The following is a 22273-nucleotide window of genomic DNA, read 5'->3' on the forward strand; positions in this document are numbered from 1 at the left end:
CAGTCGGTGTCGCGCGGCGTGGCAGCACAGCGGTGGGCAAGCATCAGCAGGCCGTGCTGAAACTACTCAGCTTAGGAGATAGGAGGCACACGGCCCACGAACTGCTGCAGGGTCTGACAGAGCAGACCGACCGTTGGCTTGCGCCGCTGAGCCTCCAACCGGGCATGGTCGTGTGTGACAACGGCCGTAACCTGGTGGCGGCTCTGCAGCTCGGCAGCCTCACGCACGTGCCATGCCTGGCCCACGTCTTTAATTTGGTGGTTCAGCGCTTTCTGAAAAGCTACCCACGCTTGTCAGACCTGCTCGGAAAGGTGCGCCGGCTCTGCGCACATTTCCGCAAGTCCCACACGGACGCTGCCACCCTGCGCACCCTGCAACATCGCTTTAATCTGCCAGTGCACCGACTGCTGTGCGACGTGCCCACACGGTGGAACTCTACGCTCCACATGTTGGCTAGGCTCTATGAGCAGCGTAGAGCTATAGTGGAATACCAACTCCAACATGGGCGGCGCAGTGGGAGTCAGCCTCCTCAATTCTTTTCAGAAGAGTGGGCCTGGTTGGCAGACATCTGCCAGGTCCTTCGAAACTTTGAGCAGTCTACCCAGGTGGTGAGCGGCGATGCTGCAATCATTAGCGTCACCATTCCTCTGCTATGCATCTTGAGAAGTTCCCTGCAAACCATAAAGGCAGCCGCTTTGTGCTCGGAAACAGAGCCGGGGGAAGACAGTATGTCGCTGGATAGTCAGAGCACCCTCCTGTCTATATCTCAGCGCGTTCAGGAGGAGGAGGAGCATGAGGAAGATGAGGAGGAGGGGGAAGAGACAGCTTGGGCCACTGCTGACGGTACCCATGCTGCTTGCCTGTCATCATTTCAGCGTGTATGGCCTGAGGAGGAGGAGGAGGAGGAGGAGGAGGATCCTGAAAGTGATCTTCCTAGTGCGGACAGCCATGTGTTGCGTACAGGTACCCTGGCACACATGGCTGACTTCATGTTAGGATGCCTTTCTCGTGACCCTCGCGTTACACGCATTCTGGCCACTACGGATTACTGGGTGTACACACTGCTCGACCCACGCTATAAGGAGAACCTTCCCACTCTCATTCCCGAAGAGGAAAGGGGTTCGAGAGTGTTGCTATACCACAGGACCCTGGCGGACAAGCTGATGGTAAAATTCCCATCCGACAGCGCTAGTGGCAGAAGGCGCAGTTCCGAGGGCCAGGTAGCAGGGGAGGTGCGGAGATCGAGCAGCATGTACAGCCCAGACAGTGAAACAGTCTTTAAGGGCCTGGACAGCTTTATGGCTCCCCACCAAGACTGTGTCACCGCTCCCCAGTCAAGGCTGAGTCGGCGGGAGCACTGTAAAAGGATGGTGAGGGAGTACGTAGCCGATCGCACGACCGTCCTCCGTGACGCCTCTGCCACCTACAACTACTGTGTGTCGAAGCTGGACACGTGGCCTGAACTAGCGCTGTATGCCCTGGAGGTGCTTGCTTGTCCTGCGGCTAGCGTCTTGTCGGAGAGGGTGTTTAGTGCGGCTGGGGGAATCATCACAGATAAGCGTACCCGCCTGTCAACCGACAGTGCCGACAGGCTAACACTCATCAAGATGAACAAAGCCTGGATTTCCCCAGACTTCTCTTCTCCACCAGCGGACAGCAGCGATACGTAAGCAATACGTAGGCTGCACCCGCGGATGGAAGCATCGTTCTCTCTCACCATCCAAAACGGGGACATTTCTGCTTCATCAATCTGTGTCTAATATTCCTCCTCCTCCTCCTGCTCCTCCTCCTGAAACCTCACGTAATCACGCTGAACGGGCAATTTTTCTTAGGGCCACAAGGCTCACTCATCTAATTTTTCTAAACAATTTTTATATGTTTCAATGCTCTTAAAAGCGTTGAAACTTTAACTTGAACCAATTTTTCGTTAAACTGGGCTGCCTCCAGGCCTAGTTACCACTTAAGCCACATTAACCAAAGCGATTAATGGGTTTCACCTGCCCTCTTGGTTGGCCAGGGCCAATTTTTCTGATGTACATTAGTACAGTTGATACAGCAATTTTTGTGGGCCCTCGCCTACAGTGTAATCAAATGAATTTTTAGCCCACCTGCATTACAGCTGACGTTACATCCGCTGTGTTGGGCAATGCAATGGGATATTTCTATGTACCGCCGGTGGCTTCCTGGCACCCACCCATGCTGTGGGTCCACAGGGAATTATAAATGCATCTGTTTCCACTTGTAAAGAACCCCAGTCTGACTGGGGCATGCAGTGTGGGCCGAAGCCCACCTGCATTAAGCACGACATTACTACCTCAGCTGTGTTGGGCAATGCAATGGGATATTTCTATGTACCGCCGGTGGGTTCCAGGGAGCCACCCATGCTGTGGGTCCACAGGGAATTATAAATGCATCTGTTGCCACTTGTAAAGAACCCCAGTCTGACTGGGGCATGCAGTGTGGGCCGAAGCCCACCTGCATTAAGCACGACATTACTACCTCAGCTGTGTTGGGCAATGCAATGGGATATTTTTGTGTATCACCGGTGGGTTCCAGGGAGCCACCCATGCTGTCGGTCGACAGGGACTTCACAATAGGGAGTTGTACCTGCCTGTGTCTATGAATTAAAAAGCCCGGTCTGACTGGGGCATGCAGAGACACCTTGACAGAATGAATAGTGTGTGGCACATAGGTTCCCCATTGCTATGCCCACGTGTGCAGCTCCTGATGGCGGTGGCACAGGATTCTATTTCTCATTGCTTCTGTACAGCATTGTGGGCTATCGCCCCGCCCCTTTTAAAGAGGGTCGCTGCCTAGCCGTGCCAACCCTCTGCAGTGTGTGCCTGCGGTTCCTCGTCATGGCAGACGCACTTCTAAATAGACATGAGGGTGGTGTGGCATGAGGGCAGCTGAAGGCTGCGCAGGGACACATTGGTGTGCGCTGTGGGGGGGAGGGGGGCGGTAGGGCAGCATGTAACCCAGGAGAAGTGTCAGTGGAGTGTCATGCAGGCAGTGATTGTGCTTTGTTGGAGGTAGTGTGGTGCTTAGCAAAGGTATGCCATGCTAATGAGGGCTTTTCAGAAGTAAAAGTTGTTGGGAGGGGGGGGGGCCCACTCTTGCCGCTATTGTGGCTTAATAGTGGGACCTGTGAACTTGAGATGCAGCCCAACATGTAGCCCCTCGCCTGCCCTATCCGTTGCTGTGTCGTTCCCATCACTTTCTTGAATTGCCCAGATTTTCACACAAGGAAACCTTAGCGAGCATCGGCGAAATACAAAAATGCTCTGGTCTCCCATTGACTTCAATGGGGTTCGTTACTCGAAACGAACCCTCGAGCATCGCGAAAAGTTCGTCCCGAGTAACGAGCACCCGAGCATTTTGGTGCTCGCTCATCTCTAATTACAATACTTACCAGCTGTTTCTTTATGTAAAGCCTTGAAAGGGTGCCTTTACATATTTCAGGCAATGTAGCATAGTTTTTCTTCAGCATGGTTATGCCAGTTATAAAAAATGTTGCTTTCGGTGTTTATCAGGCTAGTGGCAAGGGGTGCTGTGCCCCATTTGAGCCTGCTGAGTGCTGCCAATGCATCGCATCCAGCTTGTGGCATTTGGCCTTCTCATCTGGTAGCTCTAACTCGCCATCTGAATCCACCATATGAACATTCCCTCTTCTAACAAGAAATGATGCTTACTCTTGCCTTGTGATACCCATTTCTCTTTGCGATACCCATACCTCTTTCATGTTTCCCACTCTTCCTTCATTATACCCACTGTTCTCACATGATGCCAACTCTTCCCTTGTCACAATCAGTCTTCCTTTATGATACCAAGCCTCCCCTTTTTGTACCCACTCTCCACTCTTTGCTGCATTTACTCACTATTTACTTGTCATATCCACTCTTCTCTCATGAATACCACTATTTTCTCATGATGCCCACTTTCCATTTATCATTCGCTCTTCTCTTGTGATACCTAATCTTCCTTTGTCACTTTTCTCTCATGATGCCCACAATTTACCTGTCATATCCATTATTTTCTCATGATACCCACTATTCCCTTGTCATATCCACTCTTCATTCATGATGCCCACTATTTTCTATATGATACCTACTATTTACTTGTCATACCAATCTTTATTCAAGATGCCCACTCTTTTCTTATCATACCCACTTTTCTCCTTTTATGCCCCCTTTTCTTTTATCATACCCATGTTTTTCTCATGATGTCCACAATTTATTTGTAACATCCACACATCACTTATGATGTCACTCTCTCTTCATCATCACACTCTTCTCTTGTCATACCCACTCTTCTCTCATGATATCTACTCTTTCGACATTATACCCATACTTCTTCTATCATGATACCCACTCTTCATTCATAATTCTCACTCTTTTCTCAAGATACCTACTCTTCCTTCATTGCACCCACACTTCACACAAGCTGATGCACAGTCTTCATTGTATGATACCCACGTTTACTTGTTATACCTACTCTTTCCTCATGATACACACTGTTGCCTCATAATATTCACTCTTCTCTCATGATTTGCACTCTTTCCTTATTATACCCACTCTTCTCTCATGATGCCCACAATGTACTTGTCATATTTACTCTTCTCTCATGATGTCCACTCTTCTTACATCATACCCACTCTACTCTTGTTATACTATTTCTTTTATTATGGGCCAACTCTTCATTAATCCTTCTCACTCTTCTCTCAAGATACCCATTCTTCCCATGCCATGCTCACTATTCACTCATCAGGCCCACTCTTCTCTGTATGCTACCCACTATTATCTTGTCATGCCCACTCTTTTCTCATGATGCCCACTGTTGCCTCATGATACTCACTCCTCTCTCATGATGCCTACTCTTTCCTCATCATACCCACTTTCCTCTCGTGATGACTTTTCTTACCTTTTTTTTGATGCCCACAATTTACTTGTCATATCTATTTTTCTCTTGTGATGTCTACTCTTCCATCAACATACTCTTCCATCATAATGACCACCTTGTCATACTCTTCTCTCATGGTGCCCACACTTTGCTGTGTGATACCCACTATTTACTTGTCATATCCACTCTTCTCTTGTTCTATCCACTCTTGCCTCATGATACTCACTCTTAACTCATGACGCCCACTCTTCCCTCATCATATCTACTCTTCTCTCATGATGCCCCCTCTTCCCTTGCAATATACACTTTTCTCTCATGATCCCCACAATTTGCTTGTCATATCCACTCTTCTTTCATGACTCCAACTCTTCTATCCTCTTGTGACGCTCACTCTTCTCTTTATGATCCCCACAATTTACTTGTCGTATCCGCTCTTTTCTCATAATACCTACTCTTCGCTATTGATGCCCGCTCTTTTTGTGATTCTCTCCTACATGTAATGAATTGCAATGTGAATGATTTCCTACAGACTATGAACTAGTTCTTTCACTAATGACGTAAGGAAAATATAAAAGGACCTTCAAAGGCAGGTGACTGTAATTGTATCAATGAGTCAGAGTTAATGTTACAAAACCGTATATAGCAGGAGAGTGTCAGGATCACTATGACAACCTGCTAGGAATAGTTCATTAAATCCCACTGCTTATAACTGAATATAGTCTCCAGTGACAACATCTCATTACTGCGTGATAACAACATATTGACAAATATCTAGCACAGACTTTATTTTCATCTTTTATGTTATTTTTTAGCAAATTGCCATTTTACCAGCATCTATATCTATGACCGAACAGGCAGTGTTCATTAACCTGAGGCTTTATACCCTATGGAAATAGCATGTATTACTATTGTAAATCACTTATCATTATCATAGTGCTCTAAAGTAATGATTGAGTGACAAGTGCCAATATGCAGACATTATTACTGTCTGGAGCACTTTGATTTTACAATATTTAGGAGGTTGCCTCATGGAAACAACTCCTGTCCATGCTCAACAGGAGAGCTGTTAAGTAAGAAAAGCTCACACTGGGGACTTGGTTAGTCATCGTAGTGTATACCTTGAAGGGCCACTTTATTAGAACCCCAGCCCTTTTACAATTGGTGCTTCAGGAAAGAGTGGGCATCATGAGAGAAGATTGGTATGACAAGTAAATAGTGGGTATCATATAGCAAAGAGTGCGCATCATGAATGAAGAGTATGACAAGGGAAGGGAGGATATCTTGAGAGAAGAATGAGAATTTTGAATGAAGCGTAGGCATCATGATAGGAAGAATGGGTATCACAAGAGAAGAGTGGGTATGATGTGGGAAGAGTGAGCATCACTAAAAAAGAGTATGACAAGGGAATAGTGGGTATCATAAGAAAAGAATGTATAAGACAGGTAAATTGTGGGCATCATAGAGAGATGACTGGGCATCATGAGAGAAAAATGGCGAGTGAAGATGGGGCTTCACAAGAGAGGAGCGAATGATGAACGAAGAGTGGGCATCATGAGAAAATAGTGGGAATCATTGAAATGAAAGCCATGACCCCACAGTGTAGCATAAAGTCACATGACAAGTTTTCCGTGGATCAGTTTCCATATGAATCCACATTAGATGGGAAAATTCAGATGACCAGTACCAGTGCCATTTTGCATAAGAGAATTAGAAAGTCGAGACTCCAGCGGACAAAAAAAGCACAAAACGTGGATCATGGACATTGGAAAAACAGGTCAGCACCTCCATCTAATATATGGCAACTACAAGAAGCTTCAGTCCACATTGGACAATATTACTACAGAACGATTTAATCACCTAGTGGAATTAACGCCATGACAAATTGCTAAAGACCAAAGGAGGTCCAACGCGCTACTAAATAGGGGCCTCTAATGAAGTGGCCATTCAGTGTATTTGTTAACTTATTTCCTCTATAGTGGCCATGGTTAACAAAATGTGAGAAGAACATTAGCTGCACTCACCTGCCGACCATTTGTGGAAAGCTCTTCACATGTTCAGTGTGGACGGATCAACATACGATTCCTTAATAGAGCAGTACTACAGACTTGCCTGAATGCAAATTAATTTATTGTGATATTGGTTATTTTTTGAGACCCGATGACAGACTATACAGTATGTGCGAAATGTCATTACGGCTGCAAGTTGGAACTAATGAAACCAATAAACAAATTTGCATTTAGACAACTCTAATGTAATGATGTTCAATCCATGTCAATAAAACTCTGCTTGAGTAGTGCAGAAAAGTGAATGAAATGACCAAGAACCTATTTCTAGGGCCCAGTGGATTTTTTGCACACCAGGCCTTATTGCCATAGAGTAATATTTCAATATTCTACAAAACTATAGAGACTTCCAAATCAATGGTAGTGAGCTAAGGATGTCATGTCATTGATGTCAAGCTTCCCGGAGCAGAAATCTGTGAGCAGCACTAAATGGTGTTAAAGTGTTCTTGAGTTTTCAACAAGCTTTCTAAAATACACCCGGCTCTCCTTACCCTTGTTTGTTACTGTTTGCAGCTTGTTTTAGTTTTTTATGTTCTGATTTCAAGTGGTCTTCCCCATTTTTCTGCTGTCCTGCTATTTGCTCTGTCCCTGGTCCAGTGAGCCGTGGGCAGTATTTGCATGCCCACCCCTTTGCCTGCCCAGAATGATTCAAGCATTCAGAGACATTCTGTCAAAATAGTTGGTAAACCCACTATTATATGTGTGTGTGTGATGTGTGAACACACACACAGCTATACACCCACATGCGTCATAGCAGGAGATGCAGTGACTGTGAAAATCCTTATTACAGTTTCTGCAGATCTGTCAGCATGCAGCCTCTGAGAGTAAGGGAGCCGCCTATGAAGATAGCCCCTCCCCTGTTGCCTTGGAAATGCCCATGTGCCCTTGTAACTACATAAGCTCTGTATCTAATGACAGACTGTGGATTGCAGCGAAGCAGCTACTTCAAACGTTATTTACAGTGGTAAAGCAACACAATATTTAATGCAAGTATATTACAGAAATGATGAGACTAACACAAGCTGGTAGATGAGCAGAAGTTGTCTGAAAAGTTAGTGCCCCTTTACGTTTTCTGTAGAGCCCTGTTATAATGGGACTTCCTCTGGGTAGGTCATCAATAGTTGATCAACGGAGGTCTGCTGCTAAGTATCATCGCTGATCAGCTGGAAGCAGATATTCCTTGTAAATGGTCACTAGGTACAGGCTGGGGCTCACCTTTAGCCCTCTAAGAGGTATTTTACCGGTTGGTTGTGGGGACACCTCCAAAAGCGAAAGGTCTAGCTCCAGCAAGGTCACCATGGTCTCCCTATTCAAATAAGTGGGAGCAGCCACCAGTAGGGCCTCCTGGCCTGGTTTCAGACACCCTGACTCAACAGACCTTCACCATCTTGTGTTAAAGTAGGAATTCTAGAAGCTCATGGGTGCTGAGGGAAGTTTTAAAATCTTCCAGACTCCAGTTTGATGCTGTAGAACGTTAATAAACAAACAACCATAATTAACAAAAACAGATGCCCGTAAACAGGCCGGATCCAACTTCACAGTCAGTTTCTGTGTAGCAGGTACAAAAGTCCAATGCCAATCAGGCAATCTCTAGCCCGGGTACCACGTCTAGGAGTATCCTCCTTAGTGGTCCTTTTGTGCTCATTCGGTGATGGGGTTTGTTTCTCCAGTAATAACACAGGCAATGCAGGAGAGTCCGAGGAAGCAGTCGATGTCAGGCAACAGTGTAATGATGGTGCAAATGTTCCCAATTACCACCCCTAGCGCCAAGTTCTTCTAAAGAGCTTCTCCAAAACACATCAACTTGCCACAGGAGCTTGCCCACTGTGCTCACCTTACGGTTTCCGGTCGTTGATTTCCCACCTAGTGCTAGATGTTCCTCAAGCCCTCGCCCTCTTAAAGAGACAATCCACCTTACTCAAAGGCACATTGCAAAAAATAAAAGAACAGAAATAAAATAACAATGCACATGTAATCCACTTACATCCTGTCCATATTGCAGTGGTTGGTACTGCAGACACAGCTCCCACTGAATGCAATGAAGTACCAACCTGGGCCAATACAATGTTGACAGCATTATCATCTTCCAGCACTGCCCAAACTGACAGTGGTCCGATGAACAGTTGATTAACGTAGATCCCCAGCGGTTGACCTCCTCTGATCAACTATTGATGACCTATCTTAGGTCATCAATTGTAAAAGAACCCCATTACTGAAGAGACCTGTTCCAAACTGGCGCAGTAGGTGAGGGGGGCATCTTACAGATTTACTTCCGTTACATCTTTACCTGTAATGGGAATAGTCTTATATTAAGGAATCACGGAGAGAGCGGTTTCTTGCTGCTCAATCTCCAGAATATTCATCTCTTTTTCTAGGCCACATTGGTTATTCTTCTGTTCCTTTTGTTGAACCTGCAGTGTGAGCATATTATCCCTCTGAGCTTAGTGACATCTATATACTACTTAGAGGCCTTCTGAAGACATCTTCTTAGGAACATGTCGCATTTCCCACATTGTTACAGGAAGGATTAGGATATCATTGGCAGAATGCTTCATGTTCTCTCTGCCTTGTGAGACTTTTAAGTAGTACTAGAAGCATTAATGAAAACAGGCACATGTGAGTTGTCAGCAACATGTTGGTATCAGTGGGATACCATCAGACCTCCTCTAAGGGTCAAGTTTAGTTTTGATGGACGTTTCTTTGATTTCCTTCTGCGCACATCCATCGCCAGATCTCCGTGGGATAAGCAACAAATCAATTTATAATCTACATATCATTAGAACAATTGATTTGCCAAGTATGTGATTTGGTTCACAGACTTCATTCAACCCTTTACTGTATTTTATTGGATTGGGAACGGCCAGATGGAGGACATCTGTTACTTGTGGGCATTTCCATATACCCTGGTAGGGAATTATGGGTTAAACACCCAGTGCCTATTTCGTGCCTTAAAGGGGTTGTCCCGCGAAAGCAAGTGGGGGTATACACTTCTGTATGGCCATATTAATGCACTTTGTAATATACATCGTGCATTAAATATGAGCCATACAGAAGTTATTCACTTACCTGTTCCATTGCTAGCGTCCCCGTCTCCATGGTGCCGTCTAATTTCAGCGTCTAATCTCCCGATTAGACGCGCTTGCGCAGTCCGGTCTTCTCCCTTCTGAATGGGGCCGCTCGTGCCGGAGAGCTGCTCCTCGTAGCTCCGCCCCGTCACGTGTGCCTATTCCAGCCAATCAGGAGGCTGGAATCGGCAATGGAACGCACAGAGCCCACGGTGCACCATGGGAGAAGACCTGCGGTCCACCGTGGGTGAAGATCCCGGCGGCCATCTTAGCAAGGTAAGTAAGAAGTCGCCGCAGCGCGGGGATTTGGGTAAGTACTATCCGTTTTTTTTTTTACCCCTGCATCGGGTTTGTCTCGCGCCGAACGGGGGGCCTATTGAAAAAAAACAAAAAACGTTTCGGCGCGGGACAACCCCTTTAAGGGCCAAGTGATTTTCATCATTGCATTGCAAGAGCCATAACTTGTTTACATAGCTGTATGTGGGCTGTTTTTTTTTTTTTTTTTCTCTGGACGAGTTGTATATTTTAGTGGCATCACTCTGGGGTACATATAATAATTTTTTTTATTTTTTTTGGGGGGGGGGGGGTTGTAAAAAATTGTTAAGAAATTCTGAAACTTTTTTGGGTTTTGTTTTTACAGCTTTCACTATTCGGTAAAAATAAAACACATTTTCTTCTCTGGCTCAGCTCCATCACTGCAATAGTATGTATTTTTTTATGGATTTCTGTTTCTTTAAATTAAACCTTATTGAGATTTTTTCCATGATTTTTTAGTCTCTGAAGGTTAACTTGAAGATGTGATTGTTGGATCACTAGAATAGTACAATAAATTACTTATGGAGTGCATTCTACTATGCCTATGACAACAGCCTATTACACTCTGTAAGAGGCGGTGCCTAATAGGCTGCATTGCATGGTAGATGTGAACGCCTTTGTGAGGCTTCCGGCTGCCATGGAAACACATTGGTACCTTGCGATCGCACTGCAGGGTGCTGATGGGTGACAGGAAGAGCCCCTTTCGCCTGTCATCTGTTTACACACTGCAGTTGCCATTGATTGTGGTATGTAGGGGGTTAAACTGCAGGATCTGATGTTTTTCCAATCCTGGGTGTTAGAGCAGGAGCCTGGCTGTCAATATTCAGCCAAGCCACCGCAATGTATGTTCAGGTTTAGGGCTTCTACCCACTCATTAACCCGTTAGTATTGACCCGTTAGTGACCACCACTATGCCCCTTTTTATGGCGATCATTAATGGGCCTTAAGGGCCTCTACTCACTAGCGGTTTTTTTACACTGCGATATTACTGTGTTTTTTTCAATGGAACTTTCTAATGTTGAAAAAAACACAGCGATATTGCAGCGTTAAAAAAACGCTAGTGAGTAGAGGCCCTTAAGGCCCATTAATGATCGCCATAAAAAGCGGCATAGTGGTGGTCACTAACGGGTCAATACACAAGGAAGCTCCTATGTTTATGACCCCCATCTATCAGCCATAGTAGATAAATGCCACATAGGGTGTCTCTCGCTCTGTTGAAGTCATTGCCAGAAGTATAATAGTCCATGATCAGCTTATTATCAGGTAGCAGTAGCCAATTAGACAAGCACCAATCAATGAGTTCAGTTCTTGTTTAAATGGTCCTTACACAGGCCGATGGCAGCCATATTGGAGATGAACGATTGTAACTACAAACATTGAATGCAGTACTATCATGTTGGTTGCCCTACCCCATTCACACAGGCAGATGGGCTGCCAACAACAATTGTTTTCTGCAGCACAAATGACCCAAACAGCCATTCATTGGCTTATTAGGGAAATATTTACACAGCCTGATGATGAGGCAAACAAATATTTGGGTGAATGTTCGTACCCAATTGTGTAAAAAGGGTCTTAACAAAAAAAAATTTCATGTTAAAGGTCCTGCAGTGGTACATGCCATTCATCATTGTCACAACTGCTGCAGCCAATCACTGGCTTCAGCTGTGATGCTATAATGCCAGAACAGGCAAGAAGATGTTGAAGCAGGGCCATATCTTGGTAAAAGCCTTGGGGTTCACTTTGTGCTCTATCAAGGTGTACTTCACTCCTGCTGGTCTCCGCACACAAGCTGACGTTGAAGGCAAAAACATTTGTGCTCACCCTCTCTTCCTATGCACTCGATCCTCTTTTTTGCTGAACTTCACACAAGCTGAGGCTCCTTTCCAGGATGGTAACAATCCTGCAGTGTTGGGTGCTGAACACTACATGAGCAGGTAATTCACTACACTCTCTGCTCTGCTCCTACTCCATGCTGTACTGACCCAAACAGGAACTTCAGGGTCTTGTATTACTTCCTCTTCCAGTAGCTTCTAGCATCTTCTGGCTCAACTCTCTCTCTCTGCCAATCAGAGCTAAGGTAATTTAAAGGGGCCGACTAACAGTAAAGGATTTTCCAATTGCTAAGGCCAGGCAGAGATACAGGTAATACAGCCATATAATCAAATACAGTACAATACATGTGTTACCATATGGCGGTTGCTGGTCCTCTCGGGGCGGCGGTGTGCGGAGTCCCGCAGTTGGGGCGCGTCCCCCAGGCTTGTTGTCTGGCTGGCGTGGTGCTGGTGGTGCACAGCGCCGTGTGCACATGCACCCGTGAGTGCAGCTGCCCTGCACAAGCTCCCTTTCATTATGATCTGTTGGGAGTGGGCTGTCACTCTCTCTCCACCCCTGGGCGGAGGCTTTTGTTTAAAGGTCAGGCAGACACTTGTAATCACTGCCAGTTATTGGTTTCCCTTAGTGTGCTAGCTAGCCTGCCTCTGTAGGTCTCCTGCCTCTATCAGCTTGTCTGCTATGGTTGCTACCATCTGACAGGTTTTTCCATCTGCCTCGGTTCTGATTAGTTTGTTCGTGTTGGTTTCTTTTCATCTGCCTTTTCTGTCAGTATTCTACCCTACCATCCAGGTACGCCAGTGTCCTTTCTCGGTCCCTAGTGAAAGTAGGGACCGCCGCCCAGTTGCCCACCTGGGGTTAGCCAGGAGTGGAGGCAAGCAGGCAGGGACAGGGGTTGTGGGTGTGATCCAGGGCAACTCAGGCTGGCGTATCAAGGGTAGCATACCATAACAATATATGGTGATACAGTCTTTCTTAGATGTTACCATTACTCAGTAGTGCCAGTAGTGGGTGACTGCATAGGATTCACAACAACAAGGACTTTTTAGACATTTCTCCCCACTTAAAAATGTTTAAAGGTTTTCCGTGCATTATGTGGTACATTAAAAAGTACCATTGAAAAATACAACTTGTCTTGTAAAAAACAAGCCCTCAAATGGCCATATCAATTGAAAAATTAATAAGTAATGGCTCTTATAAAGGGGGGACAAAAAAAAACAATAAAATTCTCTGGTCCTTAGGCTTTATTCAAACGAGCATTTTTACACGATTATTTAGCTGCATTTTTAACGCCGGCTAAAAATCGCGACCATCTGAGGCATTGAATTCCAATGTATTAGTTCATATGGGCGATTTTGCACCCCGAACAATCGCCTGGGAGGGAAAAATAGCACATACGCTGCTAGACAAGATAATTCTGCTTCTATCTTGCAGCCGGAATACGCCGATGGCTCTCATAGAGTCAGTTTAGCACTGTCCAACGCAGGGAAAAGCTTACAGGTGCCTCTATTTAGGCATATGAAGTCATTCTGAGGATTTATGCCGAGCGAGGGATATCCGGGCTGCGGCGTATTTTTTCTCTAATATGTCGCACCCAACCGTGCGAATGGATGAGAAAATGCTAATTAAACTCAGGACTTGTAATTTCTTCATTCACTTGATGTACCGGCGTGTGTGGGCGACCGTTAAAACCCATACGCTCATGTGAAGGAGCCCTAAAGGTGTTAAAGGGGTTTTTTGGAACTAAATTACTTGACAACCTATCCTCAAGATAGGTTATCAATAATTGATTGGTAGGGTTTGCTGCTGGAGACTCCTGCACATCAGCTGATTGTAGTGACCACTGCACTGGGGTGAGCACCGTGGCCATATTAGTGCATGCGAGGCACAGTACTGCACATTCTTATAGTTGCTGTGCCTGGTACAACAGCTCAATTTCATTCACTTGAATGGCACTGAGCTGCTCTCAGAACATGTGACCGATGAATGTGAGATCACATGCCTGAGAAGAGGCCGTGGCACTCACCCAAGAGCTGCAGCATCTTCAATCCAATCCAAATTTGATGAGAATCCAAATTCCATGCAATGGTATTCAGAATAAATAAAGAAAGTGAAGAGTAAAAAGAGTATAGTGAAGAGTAGTCTATGCTTGGGAAAGGGGTTAGATACCCCAAAATACATCCCATTACCTTCATTCGTGTATGCTGGATGCCTGTTTTTCCTGAAATAATTTCCTCCACCCTATTCACTGGTTTATCTACCTATGTCTTGGTCTCATTTAAGGGGGGCCCCGCGGTATACAAGACATCCCCTCAGAGTAAATGCACCTTTCATCTGTTTTAAACCATTTCTTGTGAGTGTGGGATTTTTTACTCTTTCCTTTGTCTATCCTGGGGATGGGCCATTAATATTTTAGGTTCTTTGTTCTGGAAAACTGCTTTACAGTAGCAACAAAAACTGAGTCTGGAATAAGATACAAGGTAATTGTCAAAATATAGACTGCTGTTCTTAAAGGGATTTTCCTAGACTTAATAAAATTAAAGCAAGGGAATGGCGTAAAGTAAAGAAATAAAGCATACTGACCTCCTTCACTGCCCCTCCGCCCCATCCAGTGCAAGATCCAACTGCTTCAAACCCAGAAGAAACTGCAGCGGCGATGTGCTATTCATTGTACATGTAACTACTTAGCCAATCACGAGCTTGAGTGGTGATTTTGCCATGGACGGCATGGATTGTTGCAGCCTGTGATTGGCTCAGTAGTCACATGTACAAAGAGCAGCACGTGACTGTGGGAGCTTCTTCTGGGATTGGAGTGGAAGGACTAGAACTCCTGCACTGGGGGGCCAGTAAATGGGGTGAGAATGCCATATTTCTTTGTTTTACACCATTCCCTGCCTGTAAAAGGATTATCCCAAAATCATCTTTCATCACCTATCCAGGTGCTAAAAGTCTGATCTTTGGGGGTCTTGCCACTGAAACCCCACCAATTCTGATAACAGGGGCCCCGTGTCCCCTTCGTCTCATCACTACGGAGTCGCTGCACCCGGAGTGACATGGAGGTTGAATGGAGCAGCGGGTGTGCATGCATGGTGCTGCTCCATTAATTTCCATGGGGCTGATGAAAATAGTCAAGTATGAGCGCTCAGCTATCTCCGGCAGTCACATTGAAAATGAATGGAGTATCACCGCAAATTTGCACCAATTTACCATTCAATCTATTCCTCAACTGCGGAGGATGCAGTAAACTTGTAGTGAGGAGGAGTAGGAACATGGGACCCCCATTCTCAGAATCAGTGGGGGTCTCAGCAGTAATACCCCAACCGATCAGACTTTTATTATCTATGCTATGGATAGCTGATAAAAATTGCTGCTGGTACAACCCATTTAAAGAGGTTTTCCACAAAAATACTATTGATGACGTATTCTAAGAATAGGTCAGCAATAGTTGATTGGCAAGGGTCAGTCGCTTAGGGCCCCAGACAATCAGGTGATCAAGCATCTGCTGTTAGCAACGCAATGCACAGGGGTCAGAGTAAAAGCAGTTGGCACCAACCCCTGTGTAGAGACTGGCACTTGCAATTACAGGCACAGCTGTCATTGCTTTTAATGGGAGCTCTGCCAGCAGATACACGCGCCAGCCACTACACAGGGGTCGGAGCTATGTGCTTCCACTCCAACTACTGTGTATTGCAGTGCTAACAACAGGCGCTGCTCAACTGAAGTCCTGAGTGGTATACTCCAGCTGATCAACTATTGATGACCTTTTCTGAGGATACATCATCAATAGTATTTGCATAGAAAACCCCTTTAAGTTCCAGAAAATCCCTCTTAAAAGCTTGTTTCGATTAAAAAAGGCCATGTTTCAATAGTAAGTAAAAATATAATGTGGACCTGCCTAACGTATCCTGATAATTATGAAGATCCATGCTAGATAACAATCTCAACTCTGCTACATCTGCATCCTGTGCATTACTTAACATTTACAGCAGTGTAATGTGCAGTGCAGTCTTCTGGGTATTGCATGACCTTCAGCACATTAGTTCGCCCATGCCAGTAATTACGTAGCAATTAGAAAAAAACAATCAGTGCAGCCTTTGCGTGCCCTGGGTATTGGTTGGCATTTGGAACAATGCCTGTAAGTAGCTGACGTCTTCTATAGGTGTCAGGATGTAGCTTTCAGTATCCCATGCTCCTCCCATACATCCTCCGAGCTCAGCACAAGAGGGTGCGGATGTTCTTGGCTATCACTGAGCCAGGAGCTCTGCAGACGGTTCAGCACCGGGGACAGCAGCCACCGCCTCTAGGAGCCTCAGCCAGTTCAGCACCAGGGACAGCGGCGTCTGCAGATCAGCACTGGGCCAATGCAACTTCCAGGATCCCTATGGTAATCCCCCAGCACAAAGCCTTGGAAATCCCTGACAAGGTGTGAGCAATCCAGACACAGAGAGACAGCCAGGATCTCCAAGGACGCAGCAAATACAGCTCTGATAGAAAGTAACACACAGCAAGCTGAGAGAGAGGAAGGAGGAAGCTACATCTCACCCGGATCCTCTGCTGGGACCAGAAGCCTCCCCTGTCTGTGGATCATCCCTGCACCAAACATGGCCGAGGTATAGTAAGTCCCCCAGCCCTGCTCTTTGCAGAATCGGCTTGTAATACTGCTAATTACACAATGCAAGATCTAAAGAGTTGGCTTTATACAGATGCACTGACCGGCACATTGTGAGAACTCGATTTACATTATTATGATACATTGTAGTTAAGTTATCACAGCACATTAAATGTCAAGTTAACATTTGCTACATTTGTATGTTGCATTGAAAGTTGTAACTATTGATTTGCAATGGATACATTATGTTTATGGGATTCCTGGGATACCAGCAGCTGTGCTCATTCAGTAACTATTCCAATGCATGCAAGCTTTACTGCATACAGTCATTAGTACTACAGAAGCATATTCTATTCTACACAATATCTGAGTTATGCTGGTGCCTTATTGCATGCAATTAGTCACAAACACCTTTTCTATGTGTAATTGTGACCATACATGTAACTGCTGCTTCTGTAGGAAGTGTCACTTTTTTGGCTTAGTTATGAATATTGAAGAATAAGATATTTGTGCAAACTCCACCTAAATAGAAATGCAATTTAGTAAAGTCTTGTAAAGGCCTGCAAGACAGAAGCATATGGTGGCCTGGTCTTAACAGATATAGCAAAGTTTAACTTGATACTTAAAAGGGTTGTCCAACTTAATTTTTTTCAGCTGTGTGCCCTCATGTCCCAAACTGTCATCTAAGAATATGCTTACTGCAGCGCTGGAGCGATGTTTTGGCACCCTGGTGCCATAGTATCCGGCTTGTGATGTCACTCAGTCTTTTGGCCCAGTGTTGTCTTGTAAGCATATCTCATGGGCGTCATTGAGGCATGTTTACGGGATGATATCCGGTGTCTTGGCCTCCCATTGGCTGCATTGGTCACGTGTGTACACAACCACATAACTGCTGCAGCAAGAGTAAACAGAAGAGGACTGGAGTGGCGACGGGGAAGCAGTGCGATGGTGGAGAGTTGAGTATTTATTAATTTTTAGAATCATGTCTTCCACTGCCACCAATGTATTTCTTAAATGGAATACCCCTTTAAATCCCTTGTGCATGACCTAATTATTGGGAACGAATATTCCTTTGCTTGACAATTAGGCCATATAAGGGTCCTTTTACATGGGAAGATTGTTGGGTGCTAAAGCGCCCAACAGTCATCCCAGTAATAATTGCTCCTGTTCTTTCACAGAGGAGCAATAACCGCTCAGTGAATGGAGGCCTAGTGGGATGGAGAGTGTTCCTGCCTCCATTCACAGTAAACAGGCAATAGTTCACAGATAATCGACTGCCGGTTTACTCCGGCTGATCTTCATTTGATTCTATTTGATTATCTATAATATAAACTAGTGTCAAAGGCTCACTAATTGGTGGTACATCTCTCCATGCGAACAAGGAGATGTACCATGGGGGGGAACGATTGCACTAGTGATTGTTTGTCCCCTTAAGCTGATTCTTGGCCCATGTAAATTCAAATTAAACAAGCGTCGATCAACATGCGTGTCAATCACTGCTTGTTCCATCAGTGGAGAAGTACTTTTGATGTGTTAAATAAATTGTAGCACAGAATTCTCTCTTGGCTTTTGTTGTTATGATAACTTGTTGCAACAAGTTATCAGCGTTTAGTTACACTTTGCTACATTTGTGTAAACAGAGCCGTAATCTTTATATAGTACAGCATCTGTAGAATGAGTTCTGACTGGTGGAAATATGGTATTTCTTATTAATGACAGGTCATAAATCAGACTTGGATGTCCATCAGATATGTGTAACATTATTTGTGGGGTCCGGCAGCTGTGAATCCTGCTGCTCCAAAGAATTGTCCAGTCCCAGTCAAACATGGAGTTGCACATGTACAGCCACTTACCCCATTGCTGATGGTTGGAAGGACCTACCCATTATTTAGGCTGGTGGAGGTCACAGACTTTTAGGACAGATTGAACACACCACTAGGCTTTCTTTGTGTAACTTCTTCGACGTTACAGAAAAGTTAAGTTAATATTTAACATGTTACCTGCCATGCATTTCAATGGTATATAATGTATTAATTGGCAATTTAAGGTTTATTACATCTGATTATCATATCATTTGTACAACAGTTGTTCAACTATTGCAATTGAAGGCCATAATTGTGTACATGTCCTTTTACGATAAATCATCTGATAATCTGATCAGGAGTGATATTGGGTTATCCTGTTTACATTTCCAATGCTAATACTGTATTTTCTATCTGGGGGCTCTATAGGATAGGAGAGGAGATGCTGAGCTGGGTGATGTATGGTCTTCTATGATTTCATTTTATATTTTCAGGTGAAAAGCTTACTACCATCTGATAGTACTGCTAGAGAAGGCCTTGTTCCCCTACACTCATAGGGAAAGCCTATGATCCATTCATTCCCCGCCCATTCATAAAGAATGCCTGCAAGTACTGCTAGAGAAAGCCTGCAAGTCCTGCTTCCCCTGCCCATACATAGTGATTGAAGGCTCACACCATATGCAAACTCATATCACTCAATCACTGGGTGGAGGAAATAAGACTTACTGGCTTTCTATATGAGTGGGTGGGGGGAAGCAGGACTCACAGGCTTTCTCTATGAGTGGGTGGGGGGAAGCAGGACACACAGGCTTTCTCTATGAGTGGAGGGAAGCAGGACACACAGGCTTTCTCTATGAGTGGGTGGGGTTAAGCAGGACTCACAGGCTTTCTCTATAAGTGGGTGGGGTTAAGCAGGACTCACAGGCTTTCTCTATGAGTGGGTGGGGGGAAGCAGGACACACAGGCTTTCTCTATGAGTGGAGGGAAGCAGGACTCACAAGCTTTCTCTATGAGTGGAGGGAAGCAGGACTCACAGGCTTTCTCTATGAGTGTTTGGGGGAAGCAGGACTCACAGGCTTTCTCTATGAGTGGGTGGGGAAGCAGGACTCACAGGCTTTCTCTATGAGTGGGTAAAAGAAGCAGGACTCAGGCTTTCTCGAGCAGTGGTCGGGGGAAGCAGGACTCACAGGCTTTCTCTAAGAGTTGGTCAGGGGAGGCAGGACTCACAGGCTTTCTCTATGAGTGGGTGGAGGGAAGCAGAACTCACAGGCTTTCTCTATGAGTGGGTAGAGGGAAGCAGGACTCACAGGCTTTCTCTATGAGTGGAGGAAGCAGGACGCACAGGCTTTCTCTATGAGTTGGGCAGGGGAAGCAGGACTCACAGACTTTCTCAATGAGTGGGTGGGGAAGCAGGACTCACAGGCATTTTCTCTGAGTTGGGCAGCATAATCAGGACCCACAGGCATTCTCTATGAGTGGGTGAAGAAGCAGCTCATGGGCATTCTCTATGAATAGGCAAGGAATCAGTACACACAGGCTTTCTCTATGAGTAGGTGGGGAAGCAAAACTGACCTCAGTATCCCTCAATCCGTTCTATGCAGCTTCAGATAGGAGTTCTGACAGATTCTCTTTAAAACTTTGTATACTCAATCTCAAAAGAGTTTGTGGTTCTCAGATGGGGTTGCAGCTGCTCTGTTTATATAGATGCATCTATATATGTATGTCTTAGAAACAGTATGCAGTGATCTCTGTACTAAGGACTGTATAAATAGACAAATCCCTATAAATAAGTGCAGCCATGTTCTCTGAGGCCTGGGAACTGATTTCAGAAAAATAATAGAGCGCCGGTTGTAAAAGTTGCTCTAAAGTAATATAACTAATTCATGAATAAGAGTGTACTGTAAAAGTGAAAAAACCCCAGCGCTCCAGTGATATTAGTATATAGATTCAATAAATCTACACTTCGCTGGGGGGCCTTGTCCTCGGTACCCCCCCCCCCCCCCCCCCCAATCCCAGAGAGCATGCACAGTAATTAAGCCAAAGGTACAGGAGATGTTCCAATATCACAGTAGTAGATATTTATTATACAAATTCAATGCATTTCGGCTTTTAAACATGCCTAGAGCAAGCCCATGATGCTCTCCTGATGGGATGTGGATAGGACCAGTGCAGTACTATTGGATATCCAGCCGATTATAGTCATTGGAGCACCCATCTGTCTGACTGTTCACCTTGCCTAGTCGGATTCTTTGACGTACCAAGACCATAATAGAGGTCCGCTAACGTCAAGGTGAGTTTAAAATTCCCTATTCCTTATCACTTGATGAATCCCCTCACCACCTTTTCCCCACTGGAGCGCTATCTTCTGATTTTTTGTTAATTGATGATTAAGGAACTACCCCTTTAAATGAATAGATTCAGTTGAAGAGTTAAAAACATGTGAATATTAATGCTCTTTAATGTTGTCTTCCAGCTTTGCACTTTCTACCTTTTCTGTTCCATTATTACTTTTGGAAATGTCATCTAATACTTACTAATTCAATTCTGGCAGAAGTGCTGAAATCCCTGCAATGATCCTACTCAGTATTATAGGACTTTCATTTTTATTCTGCCCACTCCTTGGCTTCACTTCAGGTTCTTACACGTCCCTCGTTATCCATCACTGCTTTGTACTTCTTGACGTTTCCATAGTTATCCACTTTCTCTGCAATTATGTCTTTTGACTAGTCTGTAGCAATATCACTAAGACACTGGTTGCGGACCTGTTAAATCGGTTGTGCCAAGATGCACAACCCCTCCCTAATTGCAGAGCTACTCACCTTGGGTCCACCTATGGAAGCTGCTTTTACTGAATGACTTTCCATTTTGGGTCATTTAGGGGGATCACAAGTGGTGGGCACTCCTTCAGTTGCTATTGGCCAATGGCTATTCCTCTCGACTATTCCATCAACCGAAAAGGTGATTTGGTGCTCTAGGCAGGTTAGGCAAATTGTGTCATCCCCCCACAACCTCCAGAATCAATTAAAAACCACCATACTCTCTAATGAAAAGGATTTTAACATATTTTTAAAGAAACAGGTATAGGCAGAATAAATATTTAATCTGGAGATTCACTTTACTTTTCTCCTCCATTTGGCCCAGACTCTCCTAGCTATTTCTCCACAAAGACTACAGAGTTTGCTGTTGAAACATCTCGCCTAGAACATAACTGTAGTGGATGCAGAAGTAGCAGTCACAAACCAGGCATTGCCCTGATAAGTCTGAATGGCCACTCTGTCACAAAATAAGATACCAGTATTACAAATGACATATGGTAACAGGGGGGCCCTGTTTCAGTTTTTGCACTGGCTCCCAGATTTAACTCCCAAATAATAGTAGACCCTAGATCTGTCTCTATAATTAAGGGCCTGAAATCAGACCACATTATGAATAGACACCCCAGGGCAGATCAGACAGCAGAGTGAATATAGTCCCAGTCCCCTTTTAAACCCCAGAGCAGACCACAAAAAAATTACTTCTCCTCGCTCCTTCAGTCTCAGCGTTGCTCCAACCAATCTGTATATGCTTTGCATGCCGCCATTGGAACTGCTCCAGTCCTTCGGATCCTCCTTTTGCTGGGGGCACTGTGCCACATCCTGATACCAATTCACACTACAGCCTGCTGTGGGCAGCATCAGCACCTGAAGCAGA

At 45.0% G+C, this 22273-nt stretch overlaps 1 protein-coding gene across 6 annotated transcripts in view; it reads left to right on the plus strand.

The window, feature by feature from the left end:
* Positions 1–22273, plus strand: part of GOLGA7B (golgin A7 family member B) — a 227428-nt gene that overhangs the window by 161095 nt on the left and 44060 nt on the right. The window contains exon 1 of one of the 6 annotated variants that reach the window (XM_066601097.1): positions 16414–16782. The exons of the other annotated variants lie outside the window; for them this stretch is intronic. Within the exon in view, the coding sequence (XP_066457194.1) occupies positions 16774–16782 (9 nt within the window). The 5' untranslated portion in view covers positions 16414–16773. Of the gene's footprint in view, positions 1–16413; positions 16783–22273 lie in introns of those variants that run through there. 6 annotated transcript variants of the gene reach the window in all.

Source organism: Eleutherodactylus coqui, chromosome 4 (assembly GCF_035609145.1).
Source record: "Eleutherodactylus coqui strain aEleCoq1 chromosome 4, aEleCoq1.hap1, whole genome shotgun sequence".
NCBI lineage: Eukaryota > Metazoa > Chordata > Amphibia > Anura > Eleutherodactylidae > Eleutherodactylus > Eleutherodactylus coqui.